The sequence below is a fragment of the Mercenaria mercenaria genome, unplaced genomic scaffold, assembly GCF_021730395.1.
Source record: "Mercenaria mercenaria strain notata unplaced genomic scaffold, MADL_Memer_1 contig_4527, whole genome shotgun sequence".
In the NCBI taxonomy this organism is placed as follows: Eukaryota; Metazoa; Mollusca; class Bivalvia; order Venerida; family Veneridae; genus Mercenaria; species Mercenaria mercenaria.
In genome coordinates this window covers 1-13,899 of record NW_026462762.1, presented here as the reverse complement: position 1 = coordinate 13,899, position 13,899 = coordinate 1, and the positions used below count along the sequence as shown (strand labels likewise).

The following is a 13,899-nucleotide window of genomic DNA, read 5'->3' as shown; positions in this document are numbered from 1 at the left end:
CAAGCGGCAGTCCATTTTTGCATTCTTGCGGACATTCTTTTATTATTAAATACCCAACAGGCGACAGAAAGAACCCAGAAAGCTGCACGGAATGAATAGAATTTACATTTACCTATTGTCCTCAGTACTCATCAAATGTTCTATCGTTTGCTCGTCCGTCCGTCCGTCCGAAAATGAAAATTCTGTAGTGTAATAAACTAGTCGTTGACTAACTTTTATAAAAAGCTAACATTGTAATAATGATGCATTGTTACCCCTATTTTAGTTCTTACGGTGTGATTTCTCCTCCCAGAACTTAAAAAGCACGTATGTAAGGAAATGTCAAGTTGTTACATCCTGCATGTTTCTATGATCCTAGTACCTTTTCAAAGTTTAATCTGTCATATTAAACGTTATAATCAATTCTCATCTTTGAAATTTCGAAGTTGTCAGGTTGTTTATCTTTAATAAGGCCGCTAGATCTCATATGTTCGCTATGTACATGACCTTCTCTAGATGGAAAATAATCTGGGTTTACCACTTTGGTTCCTACACTTCACTCGTTTCATGCAGTTCACCTTCTAACAAAATTCAGCTGGCAATAACAAATGCAAATTCAAGATATAAAGCTATAATTTGTCTGTGCCAAATGACATAAAAGCAATTCAACGGTCATTACTTTATTTAACAGTATGCGAATTGATGCGGTTCGACAAGTTGTGCAGACACTTATTAACCTAAGTCGTCTTCCTCCAAAAACAAATCCGAAGCTAAACGCTCAGTGCACTTGCAAAAATAGACACATTTCATTTGATAGTATAGTTTCATTTTGTATCTGGTATGGTCCGTACATGCCGTTTTTGTCGATTCGCAGCGGATCAATACATAAATCGATGTCATCTTAACACTAACAAGAGGGCCATGAAGGTCCTGTATCGCTCACCTGACCTATTGTCCTGAAGATCATCAAGATTCACATTCTGACTAAGTTTAATGAAAATAAAATTATAAATGTGGCCTCTAGAGTGTTAACTAGCTTTTCCTTTGATTTGACCTGGTGACCTAGTTTTTGAACCCACATTACCCAGATTCGAACTTGACCTAAAGATTATCAAGGTTAACATTCTGACCAAGTTTCATGAAGATACAGTCATAAATGTGGCCTCTGGTGTGGTAACAATCTTTTCCTTTGATTTGACTTGGTGACCTAGTTTTTGACCCCACCTGACCCAGATTTAAACTTGACCTAAAGATCATCAACATTAACATTCTGACCAAGTTTCATTAAGATATGGTCATAAATGTGGCTTATACAGTGTTATCTATCTTTTCCTTTGATTTGACCTGGTAGCCTAGCTTTTGGCTCCATCTGACCCAGATTTAAAGCTGACCTAAAGATCATCAACGTTAACATTCTGACCAAGTTTCATTAAGATATGGTCAAAAATGTGGCCTCTAAAGTGCTAACTAATTTTTCCTTTGATTTAACCCGGTGACCTAGTTTTTGACCCCACATGACCCAGATTCGAACTTGAACTAAAGCACATCAAGATTAATATTTTGATTAAGTTTAATGAAAATAAAATTATAAATGTGGCCTCTAGAGTGTTAACAAGCTTTTCCCTTGATTTGACCAAGTGACCTGGTTTTTGAATTAACATGACCCAGATTCGACCTTGACCTAAAGATCATCAAGATTAACATTCTGACCATGTTTTATTAAGATATGATCATAAATGTGACCTCTAGAGTGTTAAGTAGCTTTTCCTTTGATTTGACCTGGTGACCTAGTTTTTGATCCTACATGACCCAGATTCAAACTGGACCTGAAAGTCATCAAGATCAACATTCTGACTAAGTTTCATGGAGATACATTCTTAAATGTGGCCTCTACAGTGTTAACAAGCTTTTCCTTTGATTTGACCTGGTGACCTAGTGTTTGACCCCAGATGACCCGATATCAAACTCGTCCAAGATTTTATTGAGGGTAACAGTCTGACCAAGTTTCATTAAGAAATGAACATTTATATGTCAGTAAATTTAATCATTTCGTATCCAATTACGAAGGAGTGTGTAGTATAGTTTTATTCTTTATTTACGAATCGTCATTGTACAACAATATATAACGTATTAATAGTTATACATGCTGAATGCCTCTGTATCGCAACTATAAATTGAAGAAACAGGAAATAGGCCATCCAGATATTGAATAAGTGAAAGTAAGACTGAAGACACTTACCATCACAGATGATTTATACAAACACGTGTCTTTTTACATCAATTCATATTGAAATGATAAAACTGAGGAGCAGTCGCTAAATGAGAGTTACAAAACTTTTAAATGCCAAATTTATGGTATTAAGAATATATAAAATAGTATGGGCAATTGAGAAATTGTGCATAAATCAGGATCAAATCAAGGTTGAACTAATTAGCAACTGCTTCTCAGGGTAAATAAACATTATATTACAGGATAAAACAAAATGTTATATCAGACATTATCTGTTATAATAACACATCAATAGTTTGTACATGAAGTCTATACATTGTATATACAAAACACTATATATAAGTTAAAGAATACTGTAGCAGGTTTTTGAAGCCGAAATTATCATGTCTTTGTTACAGTTGCATCTTGTATAAAATACAAAATTGGAGTCTAATTAACATTTATTGTGTCATAACATGTGTTTTCATTTTCGAAGGAAGACTTACAAATTGGGTATATTCTGGCATCTATTGAGAGGTTTTCATATGTAATATATGTTTGTGACAGGTTTGATTACTGCAGACATAAAGCAATTACATTTTTATAAAACAACTTTCAAGAGTTTGCTTTGTCTTACATTTCTCATGAAATATACAATAAAGAAAACGATATTAGCCTTGACTGAATGCCTTTAACGATAGAAATTTACAGGCCTGTATTATGATTTGAAACGACAGGTGGGTTTAATGTAACTACAGAGAAATAACAACTCGGCGAATAATATGTCGACATATTAGAAAATTAGATTTATTTTTACATGAAGCTAATTTGAAACAAAATAAGTTTTGCGTTTTCACCAGGTCCTGTTGATGCTTTGAGTATTTAGCAAAACGATGGTCACTTGGAAGTATGTACATATTCTTCCTAGTTTTGAAACCTGATACCATTAAGCAACGTAACATTAATCACATGTCAGCAGGACAATTATGTGTTGTGTGAATAACGTGTAATTATGATATTATTTTCTATAAACGATTAAGTTAATGTTCTCAAGACGATTTGTCGAATTTTTTTTCGCAAAGTTGTTGCATGGATTTGGCTTAAAAATATAAATGGTTTCGAACTTGCGTCATGATATAACTAAATGCAAGAAAAAATTCTAACACTGTTAAAAGACGCCGATCTATTGTTCAATTCAATTTTTCCGTACACAAAACAAATTAAGAGTTTTCCGAGTGCATATTTCCGTTGACTTTTTCTATTCTAAATCTGCATACATGTATAATGGTCTGTGGGCCAGTTTCTGAAAGTCCTCTAGTTTTTCGATTTCGTAACCCAGAAATTAGGCAAAGGTTCATCCACTTCAGCTATTAATACATTCATTCCGGGATTGTTTAAGACCGGATGTCGCTTTCTACCGTATGTCAAATAAAAATTATACTCATTTTAGTAAACATTGTGTATGAAAAATGCGGAATTCTCTCTCTTTGAAAGTATTGTTGGCTACACTTAAAAGCTTCACTGTAACAATGTTTTCCAAAATTTGACGATTTCTACAAAAATTTAGGGGTCAAAATACCCCACCCACCCGAGCTACATTTTTTGCCATTTTAAATAACTCATAAAATTATCAAAATTACTATATTTTTTAATAAGACATTATCAAATAATTGTGTTAAGATTCACAATTTTATATATTTTCATGAGAAAATATAAAATATTGCAATCACTTTAGGTTATAGACAACGTGCATGCAAATGTAATACATATAAATCACATGCTGTTTCTCAATAAATCAAGCCTATTTGTGTTTCATTTAGAAAGGTTTTGGGTACCAATAATTTTCTTCTATTTTAGATGTCGAAGTAAGCTTACATGTATAATTTTAACCTTTATTTGATAAAGATACTTTAAAATGTAACATACGTAACAGCCGCCACTCAAATTTTCCACCTTGAAGAATTAGCAACATTGAAATACTCCAGCAATTGCATCTGTATGCTTTTAATTAAAATAAACTATGCACACATGACCGTTATAATTTTGTTGGACTTAACCCTGTAACTATTCTCAATTATAGGATGTCGACAAACTACAGTAAAACAACGGTCACCGTGCCTCTTTCAGTATCACTGTAAAGATAGCATAGATTTAATAGCAGTTTATGGATTCTGCTTCAAAAGATAGCATATTGATAATTAACAATAGACTTGGTTACAGTTTGTACGCAGTCTGAATATTTTTGTCTTTCATTCAAAATAAATACAGAACGTGAGAGTATCTAAGAATCAAATGTACGTTACCTAGGTTTTAGTTTATACTTATTTGTTATAGCTCGATTGTAATGAAAGTTTCAAGCCTTTTGAAACCACTCTTTGAGTCCGCTTCCTGGAGAAACCAATACTGGTGCCATATGAGAGGTCATGGTCGTGATCCTAGTGAGGCTCGAAACCAGAACAACTGGATTGAGCGGCCGGCACCTTATCCACTAGACCACCTCTCCTACCTAGGTTTTAAAGGTCACCTATTCAATTTTATATTTCGTATATAATTATTCTAGGCTAATACATAAATCATGCTTACTGGCATCGCAAAGCACCAACTCAGTTTGTTTTTACAGCATTACAAAGATGAAATGAATAATATATTATGGAACATACGTTACCAAGATTACACAGAACATTAAGTAATATTAAAGCTACATTAAGTAACATTAAAGCTATTATAGTTTTGGGGTTTCGATGGACTTAGGCGGTTTCAAGACAGAGGATTTTATATTTTAATGCGTTGTTTTGATATTCACGGAAGGTAAGATTGTATTCATCACTGAAATTATCGGTTTATATGCATTATGTGTTCAAAGTTGCTGATATAATTCCTGAAGTAAATAAACACGGCACATTTTGAACCTATGGAGCATCATACATATACAGTACAACATGGGTACATGTAGTGAAACAAATGACACTTTTTGTAAAACATGCTTTTTAAAATAGTTCTGTTTCTGACCATGATGATTTTCAAATATCACTTAAAATGTGGGACGGAATTACTGAACTACGAATTCATATTACATTCCCTTAACGGAAACATAGATAAGACTCCTTGTTCATATCCTGATTGTGGTATCATTATTGTCAGTTCTGCGTTCTTACTAAAATTCAATATTCTATTTTCAAAACTATTAACAAATATAAAGAAACTAGTTCGTTCAAAAATTGGTGTATTTCAGCTGTTACATTTAGATTACCTTGGTATGTGACTGTGTTCCAACCATTAAGTCTAGTAACTACCTTAATCTAATTTCGGTAACGTATGTTTCAGAACTACACAAAAGGACACATTATAACACCTATGTACACCATATGACAGAAATATACTCTAAATTTTGATATGAGAGGTTGCGGGGAGTCACTTTTCGGTATCAGTATCAGAATAAGTTCATCATACACGTATAAATGCATATGTACATACTTACAGAGTCTGTACTATTTGCTTGGAAAATGCCAGTGGTATATTTATATCTTCATGACATATCTGTAAAAACTCTTTTTAGTTAAGTGCTTTATTACGTAGTAAAATCATTAAGCTACATCCTAAAAGGGATTGAAACATACGTTACTTTAAATATTAATTACAACAATACCAATAATTATTGCTCATACAACCAAATAAAAAAAACAGATACGATACACGACTTTTTGATTCCAGGACTTGCTCAATTTATAGCTGCGAAGCTCTGTACTACCTGTTCATTATGTCAAGCAAATGCATGACTACAGATATATTCATAACAGTTTGGCACTATTTCAGAGGAATACGCATTGAAAGGATTTTGTTGAATGATGTATGATATATCTGACTATTTCTATTTCAAACAAAACAGATAAAACTTTCAAGCACAACCTAAAGGTACATCAATATATATGCATCTTAAATTGCTTTAATAGGTTTAGAACTGTATATGCTCATTTCTAGGATACACTGTATATGTAACATCTATCAGGCAGCCATTCTGATACAAATTAATATTACATTTTAGCTACATTCAAAATCCTTTGAATGAAAATTGAGAGTAACATGTTTAGATTTAAAAGAAATAAAAACAGTATTTAAATCATATTACTAGTATGTCTTTTATGGTACGCATTTTGAAAATGGTGCCATCTTGATTAAAACAATAGAAGTAGTTCATATTGGTAACGTAGTTTTCAATTGAAATTATTTTAACTTCTATTACAGCAATGATTACTTAAATCTTATCCATATGTATGTTTGCAAACTTACTTTTGGCGACCAGTTTGAAAATGACAGGATAGTATCTTTATCAGATTGATCTGGATAACCAAACTTCAATCCTTGGAAACTTATTTGGTTTGTTTTATAATACTGAATATCTAAACAGTAGTAGCTCATCAATATTTGTACATGTAGCCGATTTCAGGTGGTCATTTTGTGAGCGGTAAAATCCTCTGTAACATGTTTCAATCAATATCAGGTGATTCGTGTTATAGTTTTGACTTTTAAAGAGCTACGCCTCTTTCATATGTGCATGTTTGATCAAATTTAAAGCAGTTATTTGGAAATTTGGAAAGTGGTGGCCGTCTTAATTTGTATAGTCTGCGTAACTAAATAACCTAATTTGTTGGTAGTTTAACAAACATAAATTTTGGGTGATTTAATAACTACGTACAAAATGACTACTAAGAACACCTAAGCTAGCATAGAAGAGAACTAAAGTCATCAAAATATAAAAACTTTTGTTGCATTAAGTCATATGTGTAATAATTTTGGATTAATTTGAAATAGCTGTCATCTTGAATAAAGACTTATATTGCTGGATCTGCTTCCATTTTGATGTTCTCCATAGGGAACTTCCATAAAACTTTTGCGGTCGTTTTAGTTTTTGCAATACTTTCATCATTTCTACTGGACTAGCAAAGAATAGGTCTGTCAGTATGCAATTCGCCCAGAAATAAAACATAAACCATAGGTTTAGCCAACTGACATTAAAGTGTAAAAGTGTCTGAAATTTTAGTTAATTATTCATTCATTTCGTTTTCTTTACTGTAAACATTAGGATTCTGTTCCTTTATAAAGGATTAAAAGTTCTAAAGATTTCCCGCATAAATATATGTACTAATGTGGTGGGTGGGGTACATCAACCCCTACTTTTTACATTTTATTCAGTATATAATACATATCGTAGCATTCTTTGACAACAAAAGTAAATTATTGATTATTTCAGACATTAAAAGATAAGATTTGTTATAAGAAATGTCGCATAAATGTCTCTTTTACCATCCAAATCCGCGATATCCCTATACAATGCTAAATCGTATTTATTAGACACCAACGTTTTTAAAATCGTCATTAAATTTTACTGACATGTCGCTCAGACCGACATCCACCCTTAAAAGTTTCCTGAATGATAGTATAACATCATGGTATAGCTCAACGTTTGCCTAATTTCTGGGTTACGACTTTCAAATTTTTTGGCCTTGGCCCACGGACCATAAGTTTAAAACTACAGTAAAACAGACATAACTCTAAATTTTGAAATACGTTAATTATTCTGTCACTATATAAATGAATATGATAGACCTTTGAATCATTTAAAAGTGTTTATATGCTAGAAGTTTGAATTTCGACTATCTAGTTTTTCGTTTTTATGTTTCCGTTTTGTATACAAAACATTTCATGACGCGTTTATTGTCATAGACGAATTAACAACGCTAGTGGTTGCATTGTTTAACCGGGTTATTTGTATCTTAATGCGCATGCGTCCCTTACGTTTGGCAAAATGTAAGTTAACATTCCGTACTTACCGACATAAAATCATTATTTTGTACTATACAATTCGTATTGCCGTAGTGAAAAAGATTTTGGTCCTAGTAATAAGTTTACAGAAAGTCTTATTAAAAGATAAATATACCATTAGTGAAATCTTACCAGAGGAAATCTTACCAGAGGAACAACCTTTACTCTTATTTTCGTCCATCAGCAAGTTTTCGTTAGTTTAGATCCACAAATTAAACAGATGTAAAACTTGAACTTGTTCCTTACATTTTTAAATGTCATATTCGTTTCATTCGACAGAAGAGTTGATTTCTTAAAAAAACACTGTATATTTCATTTAATTTCTCGCTGACTTGAATTATAATCATTATAAAGAAACATGGGTTTGTAAGTGTCACTGAAGTTCGAGAAATACACGGATTGCGCATTTTCTCATTGGCGATCATGACCATTATACTAGATTTTGTTCTTTAATTTTGAAGATGTCCGCCGTTTAGACCAAGCCATGGAACTTACTCATTCAGAAGTTGATTTGACTGACTGATTTTTTGCGTTGCAGAAGTTAATGCTTACTCGAACAAATACGTTATGTGGCTGGCTGTGTTTTAAATTCAAGGCAAATATCACGTGATATCTGAAATGTAAGTTTGACTGAAATATCTTCAAGATGCTCATATTGAAAACTAAATCTAATTCATTGAATTCGTAAGATCTATATCGTGATAAGGGCTTAAATCACTATTACTCTGTATTTACCTAAGGGAAATACCTCATGTACCTCTGTCTAATGTTTTCTTAATATAATCGTTGAATTAAAAAATACACTGTGCGCAGGACCAAAAATTGTACAAAATGAACATAGAACAAATAAACTATAAACTAACGAAGGGTAAAGAATGTGAGGGCAGAACACACTCCGCACCACCCAAAACTAAAATAAGCTAATCCATAAAAGGAAATGAAACATCTTCTTCATCTTCCTTATATTATAGTTTTAAGTTGATTGCGATGCGTTGCAACTTCTGTCAGATCCTGATTTGAGTTTTTTTAAATAAACATACGCTTTAAATGGATGGATAACATCATTTCTGTATTTTTCCATGAACATAACTTGTTCAAAAGAGTTGAAATGACTAAATGATAGTTGATTACCTTTTCATTATGAATCCCTTATTATCAGTTACCATGAATGCTCTTAAGCCGCCGTTTCTCATTTGCAATCGATAACATATATATATATATATATATATATATATATATATATATATATATATATATATATATATATATATAAGAAATAAAAAAGAGAAAAAAAAGCATGTGAAGTCATTTTATAATTTTACTATATATATATATATATATATATATATATATATATATATATATATATATATCTTTGTCCTACAGTGGTAAACAAATATATAACTGGTTAAGGATTACTACCCGTAATAGGCTTCAGTTTTACCAAAACCATACATACAACTTGATAATGTAAGCCTTGAAAATGTCAAAAGATAGAAATAAGGTGCATATTGACAAGTGATATAGGGACAAAAGCTCTTAAAATTTCTTTTGATTACTTCCCCTGATAATTTAAGGCTTTTTTATGAGTTATCTCCCCTGAAAACTAGCAAATAATAAGTTTCTCCTTTTCCCTACGGGGAATTTTAAATTTCTTTTTGATATTTGTGTCAGAATCATATATTACAGCTCTCTACCGCAAAACTGTCTCGAAACTTAAGTTCAGATTCTCATGATCAAAGAAATTATATATTTCCCATAAGCATCAATGTTAACTTCAATAAGAATTATCTCCCTCAAAAATGATCAAATTTGAAAAATCTCTCGGTGAAACGTTTTTATTTTTGAATGTCTTTAAAGTGACTAAATTTCATAAAGATATTACCATCCAGTTCCAAGATATGAAATATGCCTATTACACCATGTTATCCTTGATGGCACTGTGATTAAGTCTAACGTAGTTTACATTCTGAAGTTATGTCTATTTTAGACAAATGCAAAATGCGCATGTGCGACATTTTTCTTCCATTGTTAAGGAATGGGGTTTATGAAATACATCTATATGCCAGCAAAGACTCGACCTATGACTGTCCAATCAATGGTTACTTTGCTGCAGTTTTTCATAGCTTCGTGAAGCCTACCCACAGTTGCTGCGAACGGATCTGCCTCTCGCCACTGCCACAACATCCCCAAAATCTTCATGACCATCGACCCTTCATTTTCGGAAATGTGCTCCATCTGTACTTTTGTCAACCCAAGCTCATATCCTAACAGCTTCCAGCTGCTACCTATTCCTTGTGCTATTTTACTCAAGTCTTTTTCTGTAAGTATGCGGGTTGTATCTCGGAAAATACTTGGAAACCAGTCAACTACATAGAAAAAACAGAATTTTCCTTTTAGCTTGGTAAAATATATGATACAAGAAATATCTATAGAGAGAGAGAGAGAGAGAGAGAGGTATATATGAAAAAATCGTATGTGCTCAAATCTCTGCTATGCTGCGTGGAAACAAACATACACTGTATTGCCAAACAAAACAAAGTTTCCTTCTTGGAAGTTACTTATTTGGGTATTTATGTGACTATTCCTTTTTTCTCTCTATTGTTTTTATAGACAAGTGAAACAAACAGCCACATAAAAGCTTTCGGAATGAATGACATCAAAGACAAAGTACAGTTACCGACACCTAGGTATGCAAATATAAGTTAGGAATGACAGACGAACGTACGGACAGAAAAGCGCTATTACATAGTCCTCGGAACTGACTGTCCACCACTAGAAAATGCAATTTCGCATTATATATATTTATAGGTAGAGAGAAATTATACGAACCAATAGCTACCATAATATATCAGTCCAATTACAACAAAGCCTAAAATAGTTTTTAAGATACCGAAACTTGACGAACCTAAAGAGAAAACTTATCCTATGCCGACAACATTACTTAGATTTTGTTTTCAAAGATCGAGCGTGCTGATATGATAAAATCAGCTAAGCAAGCGCTATAAAACAATTACAACAACTGTAAACCACACTATGATAGTTGTGTTTTTAGTTTTCTACACACAAATTGTTTAAAAATCGCTTTTATTCGTTAGGTTGCATATGACTTCTTTGTGTTAAGTATAAAATCACCACTTTTACGAAATTATAATTTGGCAGATACTTTATCAAAATCGACAATTTGCTTGAAATGTAAACCGATTGAAAATTCAATTATTTACAGATTTAAACCATCGATAACAAGGCGAATTGTTTTCGATAGAGTTTAAAATATATTTAAGCTCCCGAATTTGCACCACATTAGTGATGCATTTTCGCATATTTTAGGTTCACGTGTAAATGCTCTTACCTAGATTAGTTGTTACATCACATGCTTGTTTGAAGATATATCTAACAGATTCAAAAAGACCTGAAAGAAAACATTTTATTTCTTTTAAGACTTGGTAACTTAGTTTGTAAAATAGTAGACATATAAACTATTTATCATTTCTGTATGTATAAATGTATGTATACATAAAAATAGTATTTACATATATGTATATGTATTGAAGCCGATACGCATATGTATATAGAAAAAGTTAAACATTAAAGATGATACACAGATTAATTAGAATTAAAACGTTTAATTAGAAATTCATCCTGATTTCAATAGAATAAAAATAAATGTGACAAACCGTTTCCTCGTCGGGGAAGGACGTTAACCGTCGCTTTATTTTTGATGGCATACGTATTCAGTAGTGTCCAGTCTAATAGCTCTGTTTCATTATGAACTTACATGAATTCATCTGCTGGAATGCCCATCACTGCTGATACTTTGTTTCTGAATTCTCTAACAGAGCAAGACCTACTGATGTCGTTGAAATCACGTACATCTCCAACCAAAGTCTTTACACGAATGCTCACTACAGCAAAAAGACAGAAAAATGACACCTTTTATAACGTCAAACATTTCGGAGGACTCTAAGCTGTTTTAAAACATTTAACTAAATGAATATTGTCTACATATTTTTTAAGTCTGTTGCAATACTGTAAACGTTTCTCTTAGACTTGTAATTATATTTGTGTTTGCTAAACTTCAATAAAATGCATAATACTAGGAAGACCGAGTAGTAGGTCACCTTAGCCTATTCCCAGCTAAAGGACCAAACGCGAGTAAAAATAAGCGATCTTCAACTCCTACATACACATGTGCATAACAAGAAATATCTTTAGAAAAGATGGTCGGCGTGATGTAACTAAAGCACAAGTTATATATGTGCAGAAACCTGTATTTAAATTTGTTTTGGCAATGTTGAAAGTGGCCTCTGTGAAGTTTTGCATAAATGAGGACAGTAGTTCTGAAAAAGACTGTGTTTAGAAATTGTGGAGGCACACACAACGGACACCAAACAATCACAAAAGCACACTTTGAGCCTTTGGTGCTTAAAAGATGGTAACAGTAAGCAAACAATTATATTGAAATACGTTCTATACTTTATTTCTGGAATTGTTGAAAGCGACATGAACCCTTACCCTACTTCAGCTTATTATCAAATTTTTCTATCATTCAGAATATGTACAGTACTGTTTTCACCGGAAAGATTAATTTAAAATTTAGTCTAAAATTTAACAGTATCGGACATGTTGTTGCAGGTTAGTAATGATTTGTACTGGTAGATATTGTTGCTGTAATGCAGAGTAAGAGTTAATGGCTGTATAAAACAAATAACCTTTTTTGTAAAAACAAAACTTAAGGAAAGGAAACTTAACAAAACAGAAATAACTTAACAAGAAAACTTAACAAAACAGAAATATGTCCGGAGGAGCAGATGAATATTTGATTACGCACACCTGTTCAAGTGGTACGCATACAACCCGATAGTGCTGTACTTATAGAGGTTATTGATGACGAACGCGTTGTCATTTCACTCAGTGTCACACATGACTCAGAGTGAAACATTTTCAGCCTTTCCTCCAATCAGCGCCACTCTTAATAAATCTCTCATTATGGCTGAAAATACCGAGAATACTTTACGAAGCAATTCGATTGGTTCATTATTCAGGCCGCATAAGGTCATACGAGGTCATAAAATCGTGCTTAATACGGCACGCCGAAAAAAATTTGTACCTAACAAGAAGCAGAAGTAGCTTCCCTTTCGAAACCTGTTACACGTATTTTATATTTCGGATATTAAGGTACAGCAAATATTTTGGTACGAGAAAAATAGGTACGCTTTAAATCGAGCTTTTCGTATAAACGCATAAATTTTAGGTGATTAAATTGGAGATATATTTTGACTCATTGCTGGCGGATTGTTTTGATTTAAACTGTATGACTGTACATTCAATGGAACACAGCATCTAAATGCATTATATTGTGACGAATGGCGTCATATACTGCATACACAGTTCCGTTCTGGGAAGTATGTTGTTACGTTGAAATGACATAAACACGGCAGTCAAGGAAAATAACCTTATATACCTTCCTTTCAAATAATAGTCCCTTAACCATTCGGAATAAAATATATTAAAATGATCCTTTGGAAACTTAAAATGCAATTAAACTAATAAACTGCTCGTTACGATTTAGTCTGGTCCTCGGATGTAATGAGATGTGCAACCTGGACTCCTAATACAGATACATTGAACGTAATCCACAATCCAAAAGGTACAAAACGTTTCCGTACACTTAGTCAAAATACCGAGGGGGATTTATTACACTGCTTCCGAAATTAACATTGAGGAGGAAACATCGACTACAAAAATCACTGTTCAGGCATTTCTGAAATTAAGTAAAATTAAAACACAACAGGGTTACATTTTTAAAAACATAATAACGCCTAAAATGACACATAAATATGCTTAAAATGGAAAGAAAACAGTTTTAATCACCGAGCATCTAAGCGATT

General features: G+C 32.6%; 1 protein-coding gene across 4 annotated transcripts; it reads right to left on the bottom strand.

Annotated features, from left to right (window-relative positions):
- Positions 1-9,830: 9,830 nt before the first annotated feature.
- LOC128553944 (uncharacterized) lies at positions 9,831-13,871 on the bottom strand. Of its 4 annotated transcripts, none has more exons than XR_008369478.1 (4): positions 13,574-13,871; positions 11,686-11,913; positions 11,361-11,420; positions 9,831-10,377 (listed from the first exon to the last, which is right to left on the bottom strand). XR_008369478.1 is itself a non-coding variant. In XM_053535145.1 (4 exons), exons 2-4 carry the CDS (start codon positions 11,794-11,796, stop codon positions 10,067-10,069), a joined length of 381 nt encoding a protein of 126 aa, XP_053391120.1. In that variant the 5' UTR covers positions 11,797-11,913; positions 13,574-13,863; the 3' UTR covers positions 9,831-10,066. The 4 variants fall into 4 exon arrangements, 2 of the variants coding, with proteins under 2 accessions (XP_053391120.1, XP_053391118.1); XM_053535145.1 differs by having other exon boundaries at positions 11,787-11,913; positions 13,574-13,863; XR_008369477.1 differs by having other exon boundaries at positions 11,686-13,856.
- Positions 13,872-13,899: the final 28 nt, after the last annotated feature.